At 40.8% G+C, this 23,668-nt stretch overlaps 3 protein-coding genes across 9 annotated transcripts in view; 2 read left to right on the forward strand and 1 right to left on the reverse strand.

The window, feature by feature from the left end:
• LOC112050725 (coronin-6) overlaps window positions 1-2,156 on the reverse strand; it is a 28,612-nt gene extending 26,456 nt beyond the window's left edge. Inside the window, exons 1-3 of one of the 4 annotated variants that reach the window (XM_052883174.1) lie at window positions 1,960-2,155; window positions 1,764-1,880; window positions 230-427 (exon numbers count right to left, since the gene is read on the reverse strand). In XM_052883174.1, the coding sequence (XP_052739134.1) occupies window positions 230-427; window positions 1,764-1,880; window positions 1,960-1,995 (351 nt within the window). In that variant the 5' untranslated portion in view covers window positions 1,996-2,155. Of the gene's footprint in view, window positions 1-229; window positions 428-565; window positions 902-1,763; window positions 1,881-1,959 lie in introns of those variants that run through there. The other 3 variants (XM_052883171.1, XM_052883172.1, XM_052883173.1) reach the window with 3 other exon arrangements.
• A 336-nt stretch (window positions 2,157-2,492) lies between these two features.
• On the forward strand, window positions 2,493-15,813 carry LOC112050718 (TLC domain-containing protein 3A). Of its 4 annotated transcripts, none has more exons than XM_052883175.1 (6): window positions 2,496-2,662; window positions 3,574-3,674; window positions 7,135-7,296; window positions 7,363-7,525; window positions 8,238-8,432; window positions 8,536-15,813. In XM_052883175.1, exons 1-6 carry the CDS (start codon window positions 2,642-2,644, stop codon window positions 8,932-8,934), a joined length of 1,041 nt encoding a protein of 346 aa, XP_052739135.1. In that variant the 5' UTR covers window positions 2,496-2,641; the 3' UTR covers window positions 8,935-15,813. The 4 variants fall into 4 exon arrangements, with proteins under 4 accessions (XP_052739136.1, XP_052739135.1, XP_023944822.2 ...); XM_024089053.2 differs by having other exon boundaries at window positions 2,500-2,662; window positions 3,568-3,674; XM_052883176.1 differs by lacking the exon at window positions 7,135-7,296 and having other exon boundaries at window positions 2,493-2,662.
• A 2,807-nt stretch (window positions 15,814-18,620) lies between these two features.
• Window positions 18,621-21,649, forward strand: LOC112050717 (mucin-17). The gene is made up of 6 exons (XM_052882920.1): window positions 18,621-18,754; window positions 18,978-19,147; window positions 19,472-19,587; window positions 19,722-20,141; window positions 20,368-20,482; window positions 20,903-21,649. Exons 1-6 carry the CDS (start codon window positions 18,621-18,623, stop codon window positions 21,526-21,528), a joined length of 1,581 nt encoding a protein of 526 aa, XP_052738880.1. The 3' UTR covers window positions 21,529-21,649.
• Window positions 21,650-23,668: the final 2,019 nt, after the last annotated feature.

Genomic DNA, 23,668 nt, shown 5'->3' on the forward strand with positions numbered 1-23,668 from the left:
TAGTCTATTATCTATCTAAGAAGCCTAAATTGATTCCTCTCACTGAAGGTTATCTGGGAGAAATCACTGTAGCAAGAAGACCTTAGCTTATTTTGCAATTATTCTCGTAAATCATTAATATATTTTTTGCAATAAAGAATAAACTAAATGATAAGAAAGAGTTGCTGAGACATCATAACAATGCTGAATCACTGTTTCTAACAGCTTGTTGATCAATTGGGCCACTTACCTTGTTATGGGGAAGAACTATGAAGGCGCCGCCGCCGGCCGACTCGACGATGATAGCCAGAAACTTGGGGTTCACTGCACAGAACGTCGAGTCCCACGAACTCTTGGACACTCGGACGTTATCATAGCACTGCTCCCTTTTCAGGGCTTGCCCGTAAACGTGGCGGAACTTTGAACTACGAACCACTCTAAACGACATCTGGAAACCGAAATACGCGCTTTTACAAACAAACACTGCGATTTATGCGAATAATTTCATCTAAAACATAACCTATACGCCAATACTAGTCTGACCTATATTGACATTAGTTTAAACGACGATTAAATTTCTACTCACGTTTATTATAAAAAGGAATTATATTATTTACACTAAATATTTCAATGAATTCATTTGAAAATCACTCATGTGATTTATTTAAAATAAAATTGAGAGCTACTAAGGTTCGAAGGGAGGACGGTTGGGAAAACGAGCGAACTCCATATTTGGTAATGCTTACAGCCACTGCATTTACTGATTATAAATTATAAAACTTAATGCAGAACGGTCTTAAATGTAAGCAGATAATGATGTTTGAATTATTTAATGATTACGAATATGTTAAATATTATTTTTTTGTTATTTAACTAATAAAATGAGAGTATAAAATACAAAAGTATTTCAGTATTTTTGAACGCATTCATGAAACGTCAAACTCATGTCAAACTCTAGCAGAAATAGGCTGCGTTCATTTTAAATTGTGGTAATAGATTATAGAGTAATGTAAAAAGATGTTCTATTATTTAAAATAAAAATGTAATTATTAATAATTAATTGTTAAAATTAATAAATTTATCATGGTAAATCTAACCCTGCTATTAAGCTAACCTACATGCTTGCGTATCATCATCGGGCATAATACATCAAACAACGGCCCTTATACTTCAGCCTTTCTTGATGAGTACTGTTTACCAACAAACAAATTAAAAATGAGGGTATAAATCACTAGTCATTTCACACCTAATAATAATTATAAAATAACTTGTTTTTAAATTAATGAAAATAAATTTGATTAATACGCTTAGACACGGTTAATATATTATAAATAACTTTTTTTAAACAAACCATACATAATTTAATAGTTTAAATAAATAAGGTAAGAAACGACATGCGTTTCATACCTTCATTTCTAATTTATTTGTTGATAAACAGTATTCATCAAGAAAGCCTGAAGTATAGGCCCCTAGTCGTCAGCTGTCCCCCTATTCCCGGCTCTGGCAGCAGTTATGATAACGAGTAAGGGTGTTAAGAATATCAATGACATCAAGTGGGTTACAGTTACAGTTACAGGTTAGGGTTACCTCTGGAATTCTGGATGCAGGTGGCCTTCCTTCTTGTAAGGAACTTCCAATCAACAGAGTCTTGACTCTGTTGATTGGAAGTTCCTTACAAGAAGCTTATGTCCAGCTATGGACGTGTTTTAGACGATATTAATGATATGATGATTGTAATAAAACCCAAATATAACAAAGAAGGTAGTTAAATAACTGAAACTTACTTTTGGGGCTTCTACTTTGCCATCACTATGATAACTGTGGCAGCGTTCTCTTCCTTTTCTTTTAGATATTGGTGCTCTCTTAGTTGGAATGGTGAAGCTGTTGTGTCTCTTAATCTCCTATTAGTGAAAATCAATCACAAACTTTATTGTAAAAGTAATTTCTAAAAAAGCTGACAAGTTAATTTAATTTTCTTACCGTGGTCCCATCGATATCCATTTCAATGCCATTCATTAGAAATTACGCTACTATTTACTGCACTTTAAAATAAATTATGCTGTTTATTAATATAAATTAAATTTATATAAATACTCGTAACTTGAAAATTATTTCAAAATCTAATAGAATATCTCCATTATTACAAACTAATAATCCCATAAATATTTCTTGAATGTGAAATTCAGAATTGGTTGTTCACAAATAAATGTGTTGAAATAGCGGGTAGATTTTCATAGATTTGCGTTTTCAATTTACAGGTCAATAAATAGTCTATGGTTATCATTTAAGTGAAATAAAACATCATTAGATTTTCATTTAACAGTTGAAAACGGATTTAATTTATTACATTTTTAGACTTACTGTTATTTCCAGAAAACATGATCACATTGACTTTTTATCTTTTTCTCGTTGAAAGTCGTCATAAATGTTAATTTTCGTTAGGAAAACGTGACAAACACAATTGACATTGACAATGTCAAGGGTTCATTAATTCTTCATGACTCATGTCAAAAATTGACATTTGACAATTTAATTTTTTTCGGCTGAAGTGGTGTTTGAGAAATCCGGGATTATTTATTAATTTCCAGAACAAAGTCTTCCTATAATAAATTGTTACAATTAAGAATGCCTTAAATATCTACTGTGAGAAGTGTTTTATAAAATGGAGCTTACTATTTCAAAGGTAAACATTATAATGTTGTCATTATGAGATCATGATTTTTTAAATTATTTATTGGGTAATTTATTAATTGAACGAAATGTTTTGGTATAATTATTCTTTCTACCTAGGCTGGATTTAATAGAGCTCCCGGATTTTAAGAATTAAGAATTTTAGAAACGATTGTAAAAGGAGGAAGCGAGTAGTTATTTAGGACTAAACGTAGCCGTACTTTAGTCTATCGGCTAAAATTTACACAGTACATTTTTTTAATGATTTATGGAAATCATAAAATAAGAGCATATGTACTAAGTACAATAATGTAGAGAAGTACAACAATTTTATTTTAATATATTAAGAATAATGATGTAGGAGCACATTATTAGAGCAAAGTACTTGTTCAATCTACTGCATATAAAAAATAGAGATCATAAATAAAACACAGCATAGTGGGCATCTGTTCTTTGGCACACTACAGGTTGCAGGTTGGTTGCTGTATCGTCATGCATTTCATTAAATATATTACAGAGCCATCCATCCAATCTATTAATATTATTCTTTTGTGTGTGGTTTTTTAAATAGTGCAACTTTTTGCAAGCAATAGGAAATAAATCTGTGTATAAATCTACAAGAGAGCTACATCACTATTATTTTTTACTAGAGATAGACAATTTGTGTTAAGTTTTATCCAAAAATATTTTGATGTGTGAACAAACTTTTCCCCTATTCAAATTTGAATATTAAGTTAATAGAATGCCAAAATTAAAATGGCACTAACAAAGAAGTTGCCATGGAAACGAATGATGCCACATTGCTGTAACTTTGAAATATACCTTAAAAAAGAACTAACGTCCACTCTCCAGCCATGTATGCAGTTCTGTGTTAGCATTAGAGGTGTACAGGGTGGGTGTGAGCTCAGTGTGTGGCAGTTGCAGATGCGGCACCACCGCGTGATGATGTGCGTGCTGACAGCGTTCAACGTCAGCGCGCTGGCCGCCGCCATCAATTTGGTACTTGTGCTGGACCCCGAGGACAGGTGACTGCCGCAGCTAGCAGCCTTCATGGATGTGACACTGCTTCAACTCCTATACATAAAACAAAATCCTCCACCGTTTTCTGTATCGATAAACTCTAAAAGTACTGAATGAATTTTTATGCAATTTTCACCAAAGTATAGTGCTGTATGTCATGGAATAAAATATAATTTGTTATGATAAAGGAACTTTCATAGAAAATGCTACTGAATCCTTTTGAAAGATCCTTGTAATCCTTGAAAAGACAAAAATTGTGTTGATGGAGTATTCCTCTTTTATTATTGTACAAAAATGTCTCCAATGAGATGTATCTAACTTTTAAGGATAACTCACTAGTCCCATTGTATCTGACGGCACTGGCGGTAGGAAGATCACTGGTCCAGCTGGTGATTATATATTATATACAACAGGTGTACAAGCATGTTTTGTCTGTTGTCTTTGAAAGAATCCATAATAAAAATGCCATAATTTTCACAGCATTTGGAATATTCTAGATATGAACACTAATGTGACAGCTATTTGATTATTTATAAAATATCATATGGTATGGCAAATTCGAGAGTCTATATTAACCAGTGCCTGTATCATTATATTATTATTAAAACTTTTGTACAGTAGAGTAACATTTATCCCCACACCATTAAGAGAAGCATTAGATCAGATTCCATCTTCAAGTGCTTGTATCACAAGCCTATGAACTTTGAATGTATTGTTGTCCTGCGATGCCACCACAGCGACATATCTCGTGAAGAGAAAAGACATGCTCGAAAATAGCGGCTAATCCAGATATGTATGTGAGGACAAAATGACCTAGGATCTTAGGCTAGTGATATGCAGTAAAGTATTGCCTGCAACGTGGCAGTGTCCAGCGCTGCTCGCACCTCCGTCGCTGCTGCACCGTTGCGTCACGGCGCGGGAAGGTCGTCGCGTGGTGCTATAATTACAATTAGCACATTTTTCCTCCTCGATAACGACGCCATCGCGTGAAGTGAACGTGTTTAGAATTCCAGTTGCGCCTACACGCTACTATCGTTAATTATACTCGTATCGGAAGCGATAGCTCAAAGGTAACTGGGTTAGCGTTCAATCCGATAATCCAACTTTTTAGCTGTTACAGCAAATGCAAAAAATCTAATAAACTGTTAATCTGTTGGCCAATATCTGTAGAATCTACCAGTGGTAGAGTGTGCGGACTCTGTCATGACTGACGACTATTTAACAGTTATAAATCATATAATACATTATACTGTAAATTGTGTAAGGAAAAGAAACCTGCTTGAAATATACAAATGATAATTTGATTTAAGCGTATTCGTCTGGTCGTCGGTCGTCACACGCCTCTTCAGACGTGAGCGGAATGAGTTGACATCGTCCCTCGGCGGACGGAAGTTGACCGTTGCCCGTCAGTCGTCAGTCGTCACGACCGGGAGTGATCTCGAGCTCGACACCTGTAGGCTGTAGCTGTGATGTTGGCAGATTTGGATGCTCTAACAATTTATTATTAACTAGCTGACGCTGCGCTGTACCCGTTCCTAATATATATCGTTCCTCGATCGGGCCACCTAACACTGAAAGAATTCTTCAAATTGTACCAGTATTTCCTGAGATTAGCGGTTCAAGCAAACAAACAAACAAACTCTTCAGCTTTACAATATTAGTACCTATAGATTTGAACGCGTTATCTTATAGGTACTCTCGACGGAGGCGCAATAAAATAATAAAGATAGCGCACCAAAAAAAGTTATAATTTAAATAGTTGTTAATCTAATACTAAGAATACTAAGGAATATATTTAACGAAAATCTAATACTAAGTAGATAATATTTTACGAACTTCATTTTGTATTGTACAGTAAACATAATACATATAGCGAACGCCTGCGAGGAATTTCAAAGTATACTACTACAAAAACCGACAACCTTGAAATAAATATGGGACAATCGTTAAATTACTTCCTTTCTATAAAAAATCTAAATGGAATCAGATTACGCGGTTATGAATTACTGCAATGTTTCATCCTCTCTCCCAAAGGAATCGATCCGATCGTCGGGACGGGATCCTATGCTATGTCCTACCCGGTCATGTGAACTTAAATCGTGCCAAATTGCATTTAAACTCATTCCGTCGTTTCGGTGTATTAATGTAAAGACTATGCTATGCTAACATAAAGACGGGAAGATAGACAGACAAAACTTATGTCAATTGTGTTCTTCCGAAATGTTAATAAGTAATAAAGTTTTGCCTGACTGTCGTCCCTCTTCTCATCCGATGCGAGATAATCGCAGGCTTGGGTGTAATCTCTGGCGAACAAGTTATCGCGAACGATTGTGAATGTCTCTTGCCACTTACTCGTATCTCAACAACTTACGTGTTCGGTCTCTCGTTACCGAATACCGATAGGTATGCAAGTATGTTTGTGTATCTCTCTGAGAATGTTTAAATGGAAAATAAAGTGTATTAGGTAAAAAAATATATTCTTTAAAATAAGCTTATGTCTATATTAGGTAGGTACCGAAATACTTTAAAAAGATAGAATTTAAAAGAATAGGGAAAGTTTCACTTGAACTCCACAACTACTAAGTAGGTGGAGTACCTACTACTTTATCTAATATATTTTTAATTAATGAAAATGTGATAGACGTGCAACCCAAAGAGTCATAATATTATTGTTGCAGTTTGTGGGTAAATCAATTGAACTCAATCAGCGTTCTGTAGACGGAGAACAACAAGTGTGGCACACAGCAGTGCTCGCGATAAATCATCGTTTAACAGAAAGGAGTCGACACTAATGAACTGATAAGAGGAGCGCTGTCGCGGAGCGCTCGGCGTGGCGCGGGCGGGGTCAGCACAAGGTCGCTCGAGTTACGCCGATAACTACCTCTGAGGCTTTCACATGTGACGCCTCACGCCTCATTGTATTTATTTACTAGGCAAACCTTTTCATTATTACCTATATCCCCGTGCGCCTCCAATTAGTCGGAAAAGAGCGAGTACTGAGTCCGACCCCTTTACTGCTGAGCTATTGAGTAAATTAAATTATTGGCAAGTAATGCGGTGCATCTCCGATCACACGTTTTGTATTCGTTTCGTTCTCAATTCTGTGATTAGGATGCTAATAGGTCCTTCGACAGTCTTCTAGCGGTCGGTCAAAGAGGGGGCTTATACAATGTACAGTCCTTCGCCTTGAGGTCGGCAAACGCCGATATATTTACAGTAATCCTTCGCTTTACTACTATATTTATAAATTATTTATTAAATTACCTATCACAAGCCCATCTAAATCTAGTATGATCCTACTGTAGCATAATTGTATACCGCTCTAATATCCAACTTGACGCAGTTCTAGTGAGGCCAACTTCTACGACATTTAAACTAACCACATAACCATTTTAGTCAGTTCATTCGTTAGGTCATAACATTGCTATGAATGATAAAATATGTTGAGTGTGAGGCGTGTGGCAGGATCTCTGTGCGGCGCGGCGCCGTGCTGACTGCGCTGGGGCTGGTGTACTTCGTGTCGCTGTTCGAGCTGATCAACGTGGCGGCGCTGCTGACGGGCGCGGGCGCGCGCTGGCGGCGCCGCCACCGCCTCAGCTGCGGCGACGTGCTGGACATCAGCAACAAGTGCGTATGGCGCGGCGCGCGACGCTCCGTCGCTCGCGCCGTGGCATGACGCGCGCACTGTTGCAGGCTGGTGTCGGCCGTGCAGGCCGCGTTCTCGTGCGTGACGGGCGCCGTGGTGTGCGCCTGGTCGTGCACGCGCGACCTCATGCGCACGTCGCACTTCATGTCGGAGGCCTACGCGTGGTTCGGCGCCGCCTACTTCTTCTACGACATCTGGTCCATGTACATGGTGAGTGGCGCACGACTGATCCTTTCCAATTCTTTTCTATGTATTTTGTTTTCATTACCAAAAATACATTCAGTAATCTTTACCTCATCATCATCATCATATCAGCCGATGGACGTCCCCTGCAAGACATAGGCTTTTTGTATCCCGTCTACTGGTAGTTTATTATAACAAATACTGTTTCACTATGCCTGTAGATGGCAGCACGTACCTTGACGTCTCGCCCGATTACACTTTTTGTAACGCACTCCACTAGCTTGATCCCCAAGTTAAACGCGCGTGACTTGTCATTTCACGTTTTTTTTTCTCTGAATGAATTTCTTATTAATTGGCGCCAGTGACAGTGATTATTGTTGACGAGTAAAAGTTTAGCTTGGTATGGACATGTATTCCGGAGGGATGAAAGTCATATCACTATAAAAATGTTAAATTTGCAAGTGGGAGGATACAAAAGGAGAGGAAGGCCAAGAAAGAGACGGTTGGAGTGTGTGAAAGAGGACATGATTGTGTGTAAAGGGAGTGGATGATGAGTTGACGAGTGATAGAGACGAATGGGGAATATTGATATAATTTTGTCGACCTTAATCGGGATAAGGGAAAGCTGATGATGATGCTAATAATGACACGTAGGTTCTGGACAAAACCCTAACCTAAAAATCCAGTCGCGCGTCTAGCTACCCGCGCTCGTGTCACCTACGCCCCCCGGCGCCCGCAGGTGTACGTGCACATGACCACCAACTCGGAGTACTTCCGGAGCAAGCTGCGGCGCGCCTCCAAGCCCGACGCGCTGTCGGCGGGCGACGGCGCGCCGGCGCCCCGGCGGCCCTCCTTCCTGGCCTACTGCCGCCACGAGCCCGTCATCCTCATGCACCACCTGTTCATCGGCGGCTTCGGCTTCCTCGTCATCGTGGTGAGTGGTTCCCTGATGAATATCGTGCGTACAGAAAGTTGCATTCAGATGTTTACGCGCTAAACGCGACACGTGCAGTGCACTGATGGTCACCGTCGCACAGCACCTGCGCGGCGGGCTGGGCGACTGCGTGTTCGGCTTCGTGTACCTCATGGAGCTGTCGACGCCGTTCGTGTCGCTGCGCGGCGTGCTGTCGCGCCTGCGCCTCAAGCGCTCGCGCGCCTACGTGCTCAACGGGCTGGCCATGCTGCTGGCCTTCCTGCTGTGCCGCGTGCTGGCGCTGCCCTACGCCTGCCTGCTGTACGCGCGCGCCGCCGGCCTGTCGTACGCCGACGCGCTGCGCTCGCTGCCGGCCGGCTGCAAGCTGTCCATCGGCGCGCTGCTGCTGCCGCAGCTCTACTGGTTCTACCTCATGTCGGCGGGCGCGGTGAAGGTGCTGCGCGCGCGCGAGCCGCCGACGAGCGCCGAGCCGGCGGCCGGCGACGCCGACAAGCGCAGTTGATGCCGCCGCAGGCGCGTCCGCCGGCGGCCCTAGTGTACACGCCTGCACAGCCTTGTCGCCTAACACTTGCCTTCGACTGTTTGTATGTCATGACGTGACCAACGTGCGCGGACCACGCCTGTCTTTTGCTATTTAAGTAAAACTTCTTTATGCTTCACTTGGGGAGGATACTGGTGAACGCGTGAAAGTGATCGGAGACGAATGAACGTTGAGAGGGAGGTAGCTCACTGAACATACAAAGAAAGAATTAGGTTTTGCATGTTTCAGTAGGAGCACTCTCTCTCCCTCTCATGCATTTAGATGAAGCTAAAGAAGTTTTACTTCAGACGTGTGCTCTGAATCACACTCGTATTATTTTATAACTCGCAAGTGAGAATTATTCTATAGTATTCACCTCGAGAGAGCGAGAATTCACCTCTAGCTTTCTCTTTCTGTAATATTGTGTTAGACAGAGAGAGATACAGGTGATTGGCAACTCACACTAACGAGTCATAAAAACAAAAACAGTTACAGAATAACACCATTGTACGTTGTTGTGATATGCGATAAGGCTCAATTTTCGTCTATATTTTAATAACACTTGCATTTAACTATTTTCATTATGTGAGTAGTGTGGTTGCAAAAAGTTTGCTATTTTTTGGTTTTTTATTGTTTAAATGTTACAGAACTAAAGGGCTATTACTGTGGTTAGAGACAAAACATAATTGCAACTGGAGACGTTTTATTCAGCTTTAGGAAGAACTTAGAAACACGAAGCGTTCCAGGCTACGAGTATGTTCTCTAAGACATCGACTAAGGGTCAGCGCAGACTGACTGTCTAACTTCGCTCGCATGCTCATAAACAACTATGAGTTAAATAATTGCATATTTTATTCTTACCCAATGCATACTCAAGTGTGATTTTTTGAAAGGACGGCTAGGTTCGAAGTAATCACCGGGGTACAGCTGTAAATTAATATATACAAACCATAAAACTGAAATGAATAACACTTAAAATAAATTTTATCTTGCTTTATTGAATTAATTATTCAATTGGATATTAAGGTCAATATTTGTGTATACATGAGCGAGCGAGCCGAATGAATTGTAATATAAATGGCTGTTATTGATGTTACTGTAGTGTGTACAGTGAGGATGAATCTGACGAATATCGTGTCGCTTCTAGTTAGCTATATAGTCGAGTCGACCGACGTCCACACGCCGCGCGTCGTACGAGATCTTTTCTCACTCGTTCAAAAATACCCTTTTACCTCGCTCAATAAGGTATCAATAAGTAGAGTAAGGTTTCTTAAGTCATACACCACAAGCAAATAAAACTGTAACATATATACGACTTTAGGCAATCTTACTGTACTTTATTGACAATTAGCGGCCATCCGCAGCTCTGTTGAATGGAATGTGATGCCATTTCTCTATTTTTATATTAAGGAGTGTGTGAAACGCCATAAAATGTTTACAAGCCAGTCTGTGATGCGCGCGGGCGGCTGTGGACGAGTGACGACGCAGAAGTTATTGTTTAACGCACAACACGACACACGCCCCGGCGGCGTGTGCAACTAATGCTTCACTTGTAGACCATTCATCCGCGGTGTGCGCTGGCCTTTCGTGTACAAACCTCCCACCGGATCAACCCCGGGAGTGTCCACGGGGCCACACCCCACTGCGCTATTGGTCATCGCTATTGGTTATCGTCATTTGAAACTTATCTCCACTAACTATATCGTGTGTTATTTAGACAGGTGTAGTTGTTCTATTTTAGGACGATGGGTTGGCTTTGAATGTCCTACGAAGGTTTCATTGAACTAAAGTATTGTTTGTATAGCAGAAACTAATCGTTTCAGCTATACAAACAAATTTTAGAGTTAAATTGTTTTGTCACAAACAAACACAAACCGTTTTTCGAAAATAGAATATCTATATCAATATTGTAAGTATATATAGGTACATTACTTCTGTTGAGAGAACGAAGCTGCAATTTAGCTAAGTTGAGTTTTGTGTACACGTGTACAGTGCAATGGTATATATAATATAATGTAAGTACGTATGTTCCGCGGAAGGCTTTTGCATTTGTTAAGCATTTGTGTTAAAGTTACGACCTGATTATTTATTTATTTAATTGTTTTAACATTTAGTACTCGTTCGCATCGACTTCAAAAAGGATTCGTTTGCAAGTTGAACAAATATCTCTGATATACACAATACACATCCATATTTGCATGATACTAAAGTATAACAACTTGAAACGTCACACAAATGTCGCAAAGTGTACACAGAATATATATAAATTCAACGATGACATCACGTGCATACGTTTATCCGAATTATTTTAACTTGTGTACAGCTTTCTGCTGACGGCAATACAGCTTTGAATTGCAGCCATTGCAGCGTCAGTGCATGCAATGCAAGTCATATTTTGATAAAAAGTTCGTTAACACTGCAGCTCCTGTAGCCAAGTGGCACGTCGATTCTCTTTCTACGATCGCAAGCGTCTTGAACACTAGAAATATGTATGGAAATTACAGATTTTGATCGTAACCTGTCGATAGCAAAGCATACATTTTTCTAGTTTTCAAAGCGTTTGCGATCGATTTGCCACTTGGTTACAGTGTTCCGCTAGTCGGACTATTCATATGTCGGTGATCAGACTGGTCGAATTAATGTCTTTTTGAAGTCGATGGCAGGTTTGGTTTGTGTAAAATATTTCTTTTTCGAAACTAATTTGTTTGACGTTTTAAAAATGTCAACGTAACGTGGCGCTGTGTAAGAGTGGTCTCAGACTAGTGTTTTATACGCGCGTATAAGTTTTAAGAAGAGCGTATCGCCACGCGAGCGTTGATACGCGTAAAAGCTCAGAGTGCCTAGTGGGAGCTTTCAATGTTTTCATACTGTTACTATCGCGTTAAAGTAAACGCGAATTTATATGGAATTGAAACAGTTGTGCAGTAGTGCCGCTAGATGGCGCTGTTTCAATTCCTTGGAAATTCGCGTTTACGTTAACGCGATTGTCACAGTATCAAACTGCCACTAGGCGCTCAGGGCATATGAAGCGCGAAATATAGCGCGCGTGTAAGTGCGCACAGAAAACACCGCTAGTCTGTAACCGTTCTTAAGGAAAATATTTGTGTGTAGTAAAGTCGCATAGATATATATGTAGTCACTATATTATGTGTATGTATATGTCACGTTGTGTGCGGGGGTTTGTTCTACGAGAGGGTGCGGACCTTGTGGCAGGGGTGCTTGGTGAAAAGACAAAACTTTGTATTGAAGTAGGTTAAGTACCTAATAAGTCCATAATTTAAAACGTGAAACCTGTTTACCACCGCTTCTACCAGGCTGAAAGATGAATCATGAAAAACATGAATCGGATGGCTAAAAGTTTTACGAACCGATAAAATACGGATTGGATATTCCAAAATAATTTCAAATTAAAAGGGAGATATATCGACGTTCAAGTCTGCTTACTTAAAAAAAAAGCGATAAACGTAACAATGGGCTCGATGCCCACAACTGGAAAATATTCGTGTGATGAGCGGGTGTTCTCCAGTGTCTGGGTGTATTTATACATCATATAAGTATTTATATGTGGTATATAAGATATATATGATAAAATCTGTTGTCTTCGTATTCATAACACTAGCTATACGCTTATTTTGGGGCTAAGTAGTGATGTGTGTATTATAAAGGTATATAAAAAAAAGACTGGGAACTACACTATCACACTGGGAATATCACACTGAGGTACAGTTTAGTGTCAACTCGTTAAGCACCGTCGGTACGTCCGCGCCCGCTCGTAAGTTGCCCGCAGTAAATGCGATGTTGTAAAGTTCTGAATGGTGCTTTATCATTGACTCTTACAAAGTTAGTCACCTTGGTAATCATCGTAACTAATGTTGTTAAATCTAGATATTGTACTGCAACAAATTAATGAAATAATTTCTTAACAAAAATATATAAAATTGTGATTTATTTCAAAATCCAAAGTAATCTAATGGTTTCATGCCAAATGAAGTCTTCTCATAGAAGAAATATTTAATATTCTGTAAGGTTTATTGGATAAAATAAATATCCAAAAGTGTTTTCAAAATGCTCTGGGTGTCTGTGTGTGACAAAATGTACCGAGCGGTCGAGGCGAAGGAGGATTCTACAGTTTTAATTGCTTGTTAGGTTTCAAAGTTAATGGTTTCTTACAGTGCGTAGCGTATTTTGGTTCAACTTACGTGCCGGGGTCTATACAAAGTAGATTCCACTAGAACCATCTAGAGATGCACTCGCGCAGTATGACGTGGGAGCACGTTTATTTCGCAACGCCTCTGCAATCGACCGCGCGCCTCGTGCGTACAGACGTTTGGAGCACCTGTTCTGCCGAGCACTGAGATGTTTGTTAGCTGTGTATACATTAGGTAAATGTCGTTGTTCTGAGAACACCATGCCTTAGCAAAAGCTAACTCTCCTTTTTCCTTTCGATTTGTTGGAGGGCCTGGCATCGTAAGCCGAATTAGTGTCTGTAAATTGTTCAAGATCTGTTTGGTTAGTTACGTATGTCACATCACGAGGTTGACTTACACGAGAAGGATGAGGGAGTAAACTTTTGCAAACGTCATGGAGAAAATTGGATGTTGAATTGAATGTTGTTTGTAATGTAATATAAAATCATCATTGTGATGTTTGAAGTGTTATATTATGTGTATACTGTAAAGTTTCTTTGTTAAATTACTAAAAATGTTTCAAGATTTCTTTTTTGTTGACGCGAGAGATAAGCCTATTGAACTAATTTGAATATTTTACACTTAAATATTAGTTTTAACTGTAACATGGCGGTAGTTTTACGCCGCACTCTTCCGGCGCCATGCCATCGTGTGACCGACGGAGCGCGCCCCGAGCTGCCTAGGGCTTCTATAAACTTTTCGAGATCTGCTACAACTCCAATATAAATATAAGCCGTCTATAACGGAATCTTTTCTTTTAAAATAGGTGTAATTTAATATTGTAACTAACTTCTTTGGCTTCCATCAATAACATAGAATTATTATTTTTATATGAATATTTACTTCAATAATCTTTCATACTTTGTGTTGCTTAGAACTTCATACAGCAAATTAATTTATTTATGTACCAGTATTACATTTGTCTTTAGTCATACTGCAAGTTAATGTTGTGGACATTTCTGTTCTCATGTGGCGCTAAATAGTACTTTAGAGAGGTGCCGCAAAATGCCGACATGCGCTAGGTAGGTAGGTATATAGTGAGTGGGTTGTAAGTTGAACTAAGCGCAATAACACATTTTCGGGTGTTAGTGTTGTGCAGTAAGAAGTTCCACGAGCAACCGTAGCAACATGTTGACGCCATTACAATTGCGTACTAATGTTTCAATTGTTTGACATCATTAATGTACCGGACATCTTTAGGCAGCATTCCGGTTTTGGCGACCGCGCGACCCACTGCTTATGGAGCACTAAACAAAGCCCGAGACCGCGTCGCGCGACCGCCTTTGTTTAGTGTTCCATATAAATTGCGCAGACAAGTGTCATTTTGGTTCAACTTACTTGCCGGGGTGTATAACACCGCCAGACTGTGACCAATTGGTTAGGACATCCTGCATCGCGCACAATACTGCTTATGTTTACTGGGATAATAATATAATCGTTTATTATTTTTAATTTGTGATTCGTTTGCAACATTAGTGCAAACGCGCGTAATCCAATCAAGAAAACCATAAATTCTACGGCACACGTTGCGTTGCGACGCTGCATCGCAAAGATTTCACCGTATCAGCGGGCACACGAGCGGTGCGGCGCCGCAACGTTGTTATGCCGTAGCAGCGGTGGACAGTATGTTAATAAACTAATGTTGTGACGCATAAACAACTGAGCGGTGCCGCTCCGCCGTCGCAACGCACCCACCCCATCCCGCCTCGTCTCGGTGGTTGCAAGCGCGGTGCGGCGCCGGAGCGCTTCGTGTGACATGCCACAGATAGTTCTACGTAAGACGACGCAGCGACACCGCTCCGGCGCCGCACCGCCGCCGCAACGCATCGTGTGCCACGCTCTTCGGTGTCTCGGCGTCTTACTGTTCCCTGTGAGCTAAAGGCGCGAAGACGGAACTAAATAACGCGCGTCACATTGCTAAACTGCATTTTGATAACAATTAGTTAAACGATTTCCTATATTGTAAATTTCAATCTAATATTTTGTTTTAATATTTAGTTACAATGAGACAATCAGAATTTTCTAACTGATTGGCCATGATTCCACATTACTGGCAGTCCGCAGTCGCTTTTCTGTGTTCGTGCATCGTGGCGAATACTATGTCTACTACTTCCACTTGTTCACGTAAGCAAGTTAGGCCAAAGTGATGTAATCTTCAATGTAAATGTTGGTATTACTGTGTGGCGACTGGACGAGCTTACGTACAATTTGTGTTAGAGCTTAACGATACGAGTATGTACCCACATGTTGTGAAATCAGTTAAATATCTAACACATCGCACTACCGGTTCACACTCTCCCACACCGTTAAAATAACTAAGCAGACAGACACTGTGACGTATTCAGAATACTTAGTTATTGAACTGATTTTAAAGAAATAAAACGCATTTATTCATATTTAGTGTTACGCACAGTACCTGTGTACATTGCGTAGGTACAGTACGACTGTTGTAGCACGAAACATGAGCTAACAGTTGATGTGTGCAATATTGTACATGTAATGTACAACTAATAATTAAATATTAATATTTAATATGTATGTAGCTATCTGAACCGCGCGGAGTCGGCGCGAGCGGTGTGAGCCGGCCGTTGTGTGTCATCATTATTGTTTGTGTCCAGTAATATTTGTACAACGAGCACTTAACTGTGGTTAAATATATACTAAAGTGCGGTAACTGTGTATGTTATTTCAAAGAACCCTGGCCTATTAAGTCTAGTATTTAATCTCACTATCCTTCTATGGCAACTGTCAGGACCACAAGTAGTTTGTTTACCTACCGACAAACTTACCGATGTTAGAATGAAATACGATTCTATAATAGATAGGACGAGGACCTACTCGAAACTGCGAACCGCATTTATCCCGACGCTGCACTGTTTTATTTTATAAAAAACTGTCAGATTACTAAACTTTATCGTAACTACCAGCACACTGCAGGGCCCGTAGTGAATAAGTGATTGACTGATTGTATACTCTTTGTACAGGACCAGGGCCTGTAGCCATGTGGTACGTCGATTCTCTTTCTACAATCGCAAACGCTTTGAAAATTAAAAAATGTATGGGAATCTTGATGGGAATAACGTTTGCTATCGACAGGTTACGTGATCAAGTTATCGACCGGATCTGTCGGTCCCATACATTTAATTATTTTTGGAAGCGTTAGCGTTTGTAGAAAGAGAATCGGTGTACCACATGGCAACAGGCTCAGGCCTACCTCTTTATAGCAGAGCGGATATAGAGCTTGGAATCACTACGCTGTTCTAATGTGGGCTAACGGGCTTAGGGTGACGTCTGACTCATTGACAATCGCTTTAAGATGTAATGACCGAGTGACCGAGACCGACAGTTTAACTACCCAATATCGCGCTGAAATCTTTTACAGATTTTTTTTTATAAAAATGAAATTCCGCCGACCCTGGAGCTCGCGATCTGCTACCACCGAAGCCACGACACGCCGACCGTTGCATCAACGAGGCGGGAGTCGAGTCTTTCACTGCGCTTCGTCAAAGCTCAGCTGGACAATGGTACCTACAATGTATGTAGTTATTGTCGTCAGCACAGAATATACATATGTATGAAGTAGTCAGTTACAACGCAAATAGGCAGATAGGTACGTGGGTATGTAATTAAGATTGTAATCGCGGCTTACGGCGGACAAATTTTCACTCTTTTTCCTATGTAATCGCCTCGGCATCTATGTTTGACAACTATTTACACAACGGAGATGGCTATCGTGTTCTGATAAATGAATAAACCTTTGATAAGTAATAAAATTCTGCCCGATTAGCCAGATTTAGTAGGTAATTATTGTATCTATCATTGTTCAGGATTAATCACACTACCTGCTTTGTCGAAGCTATCGACCTTGAAGTCTTGAACACCTCTGGGAAACGGGAAGGTCGAATCTTGTGGCCTTGTTCGTTAAGTTCAATTAGGCTTAGTTAATAGTGATAATTGTCGAAAACTTGAGATTAAAGCTACGAATCCCCATAAGATCTCCGAGCTTTCGCTCCCGGCCATTACTAACGACCCACAACTCGCACTGTGAGAAGTAGCATCGGGCCTACAATAAAAACGATGCAAAGTAACAGCAATGGTGCTGTCATGTAGGAACCTATACTTGTGCAGTGACCGTCTCTCAGCTCTCCGTTAGGCAAAGCTGGTCTGTGCTACGTAATAATAAGTAGATAATTAGCACGTTATCAAACTATCGGCCTGTAGTGTAATCACCGAGATCGGAGTAGGATAACGTTCGTTTGGCGAGTTTCAGCTTATCGTGAAGTATCCTTATAGGTGGCGGCGGCGGGCGCAGCCAGTGCGCTGAGCCATGTTGCCGACGCTGCTGCTCTCCCTGCTGCTGGCGGCCGCGCGCGCGGTGAGTGCACGCTCGGCTGTAGCAGCGCTGTGTCAGTCTCATAAGTTGCAATAGAGACTTATTTCAATGCCGCAGGCGAACGCCAGCTGTTGCATTCGCGTGAAATGTGTTCTTTTTAATCCTAAGGGAACTATAGATTTTCCTGGCATAAAAATAACCCATGTTCTGCCCCAAGGTGCACTTTATCCCAAATTTCATCCAAATTGGCCCAGTGGTTTAGCCGTAAAGATATACCTACCTAACACACAGATTTAGGTACTTTCACATTTAGGTATGTTGTAGTAACTAGCGGACGCCCGCGACTTCGACTGACTGACAGACCAATTTTACCGACGCATTTTTGGCATCACTATCGATTACTAATCACCCCCTGATAGTTATTTTGGAAATATAATTTATGTACAGAATTGACCTCTCTACAGATTTATTATAAGTAGGTATAGATAGATGAATGTGTGAGCGAATACCGAAATATTGAACGTAACCATTAACAATTAGGATACCCAGCCGTCAAATGAGTTTTATCCCTTTGCTAAACATAATATAATTTTCCCAAATGCACTTCTTTGTTTCAGGAGGCAGAAAATGAATACTTTCCTGTGGATTTTATGGAAAACGTAGATAGGCCCGGTAAGTTGTGTGCCCACAGTTATAACAAAAACAAGAAGGACTACGTATTTCAATATATCTAATAATATCATAATACGAATTTGCCAAGCTATAATACCTATTTATACAAACTCTTTGTCATCAACACAAAATTCTTTTCCGATAATTTTGGACCCAGTCACGAAATTGTCAATAGCTTGAAAAAGACAAAAGTCTTAAAGCAATCCCTTCTATTCCTGAGTTAAGTTAGTGAGAGACCACGTGCACGCCCACGCGTAGCTGAATTATACCTAACTAACTGAAAAGCAACGGTATCTTATTACCACAGAGGGCAGTCAGAGCCGCATCGTGTCGGGCTGGGAGGCGCTGCCCGGGCAGCACCCGCACCAGGTGTCGTTGCGCATGGTGAACCCGCTGGGCTCGGTGTCTGCTTGCGGCGGCAGCGTGGTCGCGCGCCGCTGGGTCGTCACCTCCGCGCACTGCACCGCCGCGTAAGTATGAACACAGAGGGTAGTCAGAGCCGCATCGTGTCGGGCTGGGAGGCGCTGCCCGGGCAGCACCCGCACCAGGTGTCGTTGCGCATGGTGAACCCGCTGGGCTCCGTGTCGCGCGCCGCTAACACAGGGGTAGGGTTGAGTTTGCGTAGTTGACGCTGTGTTCTTTGCTTATGAAAAGTGTCAATCAAGTGTCTGTTTCACTCAGCCCCACTCCGTCAGCCTGAATATTCGTCAAAGCTAAGATCTGAGTCTCACAAACACGTCATTAATAAGTCATTCTTCTTGTTCACCTAAAAAAACTTCCTACCGTGAGTGAAGTGTGAGAATTGTGCTTCGAAACAGAAAACGTTTTTGCAGACGCGTCACCATAGTGGTCCGCGCGGGGCTGGTTTCGCTGCTGCGGCCGGAGATGATAGTGGAGACGACGAGCTACTACAACCACCCCACCTTCGACAGTACCAGGCCCACCGTGGTGCAGCCGAATGATATCGCGCTGCTGGAATTGCCCATCAAGTTGGAGTACTCCAGTAAGGGTTCTTTTTACCTACATTTGTGCTTCTGGGACATCTCTTAACGCTTATGACATATGTTGTTGTGTTACGGCGAAGTAAACAACAGTCCATATCTTTTACACTCAGTTGTGGAATTTAGAACAACTATAGGAAGAATAAATGATTATTAATTTAAGCTGCAAATTATAACAGGGCCACGCCCTAAAGATCTGATTAGGCTGATTGTCATAAGGTGAATTAACATCAATAAAGTTTAATAAATGTTGCATCGCTGAAGTCTCCCTTTTGCCTGACAGCGAGAGAGAAGAAATGATGTCAACCTAACTCATGATGTTTTAGGAAATCTACAACCGATCCGCATCCAGCCATCAGCACACGCCTTCAGGAACTATGAAAATCTGGTCGTCCACACGAGTGGCTTCGGTCGAACTTGGACGAACGGTAAAGTAGAAACAGTAATCCATTTCAAGCAATGTCACGATACGAATCACAAGTGCATTTCCCGCACGGAGGCCACGCCCGGTCACACATCATCGTATTCAAACGCAACTGATGATAATGTCGATCGAAAATCACGGTAGTACTCTAGTTCTTGTGTGTGTGTGCCTACTCTAGGATACTTATCCGAACGAGCTCTGTCACAAAAAGCTTCTCTGCGCTAATACTCGATTTAAAAGTAAGTGATTGTACTGCTCGCAGGTCCTACCACGGAGGAGCTGCGCTGGGTGTACCTGCGCGCCGTGTCCAACCCCACGTGCGCCGGCGTGTTCGGCTCCGGCATCATCACCGCCACCACCATCTGTGCGCGCTACTTCAACGTCACTTCGCAGTCCACCTGCCAGGTGAGGGCACCGTCACAACTGTCAGCAGCGCTACAGAGGAGCTGCGCTGGGTGTACCTGCGCGCCGTGTCCAACCCCACGTGCGCCGGCGTGTTCGGCTCCGGCATCATCACCGCCACCACCATCTGTGCGCGCTACTTCAACGTCACTTCGCAGTCCACCTGCCAGGTGAGGGCACTGTCACAACTGTCAGCAGCGCTACAGAGGAGCTGCGCCGGATGCACCTGTCATAACTGATATTTTATACCTATCCGTACCGTCCGATGTCTAATACGTTTTTCTGTCTATAGTTCTGGGTGGAGATGAATTGGAAACCCACTTTCGAGTTAAAATAACATCGTGACCGACATCTGATATAGAAACATGATTGTTATCGATTGTGTGATTGTCTCAGGGTGACAGCGGCGGCCCGCTGGTGCACGTGGACGAGCAAGGAGTGCCCGTGCTCGTCGGAGTCAGCTCCTTCGTGGCCGGCGAGCCGTTCGGCTGCCACTCGGGCCTGCCAGCCGGTAAGCACTCAACCAATATTTCCGGCGTATCAAAGATTGCAAACAATTGTTAGGGGTGCACCGGTGCAACATGCAGTATTCTTCCGAGCGTTTTCGCTTTACACAATGTGCAGGGTGCACGTGTAAAACGAAAATTGTATTCATTTTACAAACAAGTTTCATTCTGTTACGCGGCAGATTAATTGCGATTAACTTACAACCAATTGGACAGATACTTATAGATTAGAAACGGCATCTGTCACAGTCTGCTGGTTTGGTCTCGGCTCTGTATTATGCTGATGTTGGAAATAAATGAAAGACACGTCCGCTTTACACCGCGTACGTTTAATACTATCTATATTCTTACAGTTAACATGTGTGCACACACTTACACATAGGTACTCATACTTCACCTCATTTATTACATATTCTGATTTACAGGCTTTGCCCGCCCCGGACCTTTCCACGCCTGGTACAGGGACGTTACTGGTCTCGATTTTGAAAATTTAAACGAAGAGGAGGATGATACCACTTCTACTACAACTACCACAACAACTACTACTACTACCCCTACGACTACTACCCCTACGACTACTACCCCTACGACTACTACCCCTACGACTACTACCCCTACGACTACTACCCCTACGACTACTACCCCTACGACTACTACCCCTACGACTACTACCCCTACGACTACTACCCCTACGACTACTACCCCTACGACTACTACACCTGCGTCTACTACCCCTACTACCAGTACTCCTACCACTGTTACCCCTACTACTACTAGCTCTACTCCTACTATCACTACCAGTGCCCCTTCTACAACTACCTATTCTACCACAACCACAACCCCTTTCACTACCACATATTCAACAACTCCTCGTATTCCTCCTACTCCTCCAACTACTCCTCCTATTCCTTCTACTACTCCTCCCATCACTCCAGATGGTGACGATGATGAGGATGATGACCCTGAAGTTTCGGAACTTCTTAAAAGATTAGACGTAAAAGTTAAAGTTCTGGTCAGCTTGAGTAAGAACGACAGAGTCCGAGTTCAATAAAATAACATGTTGATATACCTGACGTAAAATAATTTATTTCGATACCTTTGAGACATACGGTCATTCTATACAGTTTGATTGTTAAATATTTATTAAATAAATTATTATGGTTTAAAAATTATTGATGTTGTTTCTTTTTCAAGATATTCAGATGTACTTACTCCTAATATAAATATCTAAACTAATGGTCTAAGATCCAGCATAAGGAATATATGTAAATACCCTCATCTGTTATTTATTTTGGATAAGAAATAAATTATGGAAAATATTCACAGTGCCACATTGCAAATAGGTTATGATGCAGCGAGTTCATTAGTTCCCTTTTTATTTACATTTACTCTTTTATGTCGCACTTTGGTAGTTAAAGGAATATTGGACTAAACAAACAAAATAGTTATCATTTATATTTTTGCCATTCTATTATAATACAACGATTGTTATAAGACCTTGTGATAGAATACTGAACGTGAGTTTGTGTTGTGTGACTTATAACATTGTCAGAGGACTTTTTATTCTGGGTATTAGGGCTTAAAGGTTATTAATGCCTAGTTCGGACTACTCTAACATACCTTTTTAAGTAGAGTACGAACAATTTTTGAATTTACCACCCAAAAATATATTTTGTACTCGATTATAATACTAAACTACTAAAGTACGAACAATTTTTAGATTTACCGCCCAAAAATCGTTCGTACTCAACTAAAATACTTTAGTAGTCCTAGTCCGAGCTATTCATCAGGGTTGCCACCATAGATATTTAATCTATATCTATACTAATATTATAAAGAGGTAAAGTTTGTAAGTTCTAGAATGCTACGTTATCGATGAGTGATGTAGGCTATATAGGTATTTATATAGGTATCGTATATATTAAGGAATGTTACAAACTTTACCTCTTTATAATATTAGTTTAAATATCTATGCATGGAGCCACAGGGAGCCACGAAGATAGTACCCAACTTTAATGCCTAATTCAGACTACTTTAGTATTTTAGTCGATTTTAGTTGCAGTTAAGGGGTAACTTGTAAAGAATAAAAAAAAGTGGATTTATTATTTTATAAATGATTATAAATTTGGCCCAAAAATCGTTAGTACTCGATTATAATATTAAAGTAGTCCGAACTAAGCCTAAAGTGCATTGAATACAGGTATATGCGTATCTAAGGGTATAAGTCATCAGCTGCCATCTCAGGTTAACGCCGTCTTTTGAGCAGAGTTCGACCAACGCTATCATTTAGACCCTCATAAAAAACTACGCTCATTTTACTTCATTTTACATGAAAACTATTGGCGGCAGCGAATGGAGAAAGGTGTGCAGAATAAGTTACACAAAAAAACGTAACGCTGTCATTCGTTCATCGAATCTTACTGGCCAAATTTTTTTCATACCATAAATGCAAAATCGATTCCTAAGAAGTAAACTCCAAAAATAAATATTCTTCTTCTAATATTCTATATTATAAATAAATATTCTAATATTATTCTTTAATTATTTTTGCAATAGCGTGGAAAGCTACGTCTCAAACTTTTGACGATTCCTCTAGCCAAAAGGCTAAAGCTTAGACCATTAATAACTGGACGTGATTCGCACCCAAATTCACCAACAAAAATGTCTGTCATTTTTTGAGGGGGACGAGGTAAACTCGCACATCGAAAACATTTAACATTATTAAGTATATTCTGTGTCCATACACTACACACAACTATAAATTTGACTCGCAATACACACACGCGTAATTTTTACACACACGAACAAACACATTGTGCACAGTAAAAATATATACAAGCAGTATTAGTCCGGTCAATTTAGACATTCGAGGTTACATAAATTCCCACCAAGCTGAAAATCGGTAAGATTGTTTAAAATATCATTAAAAACAACATTTGAAAGTTCCCCATTTTTTATATACTCGGCCGTATTTTTGAAATAAATACTTACAGCGCGCGGTACGTAAACATGTGATAGGGCTGCCTGACTCCAGCATTTTAATTACATTTGCCAACTTTGTATTTCCATTTAGTTTTGTGATTGTAAATATACTTTTTTTATGTAAACAAATAAAATATTTTGTAAATTGTAGTAAAATAGGAAGTGATCAAAAAAATGCGTGTTGTTTTTTGATTGGTAGATTTAAATAA

This window comes from Bicyclus anynana, chromosome 8 (genome assembly GCF_947172395.1).
Source record: "Bicyclus anynana chromosome 8, ilBicAnyn1.1, whole genome shotgun sequence".
In the NCBI taxonomy this organism is placed as follows: domain Eukaryota; kingdom Metazoa; phylum Arthropoda; class Insecta; order Lepidoptera; family Nymphalidae; genus Bicyclus; species Bicyclus anynana.

What these genes read in the sequence shown, in the direction of transcription:
- LOC112050718 (XM_024089053.2), top strand. Translation starts at nt 2,642, where the DNA reads ATGGAGCTTACTATTTCAAAG. An exon ending in GTGCTGGACATCAGCAACAA is followed by an intron (nt 7,297 to 7,362) that starts GTGCGTATGGCG and finishes GCACTGTTGCAG; the next exon opens with GCTGGTGTCGGCCGTGCAGG. An exon ending in ACATCTGGTCCATGTACATG is followed by an intron (nt 7,526 to 8,237) that starts GTGAGTGGCGCA and finishes CGGCGCCCGCAG; the next exon opens with GTGTACGTGCACATGACCAC.
- LOC112050717 (XM_052882920.1), top strand. Translation starts at nt 18,621, where the DNA reads ATGAACACAGAGGGTAGTCAGAGCCGCATCGTGTCGGGCTGGGAGGCG. An exon ending in CATCAAGTTGGAGTACTCCA is followed by an intron (nt 19,148 to 19,471) that starts GTAAGGGTTCTT and finishes ATGATGTTTTAG; the next exon opens with GAAATCTACAACCGATCCGC. An exon ending in CGAACGGTAAAGTAGAAACA is followed by an intron (nt 19,588 to 19,721) that starts GTAATCCATTTC and finishes GTAGTACTCTAG; the next exon opens with TTCTTGTGTGTGTGTGCCTA.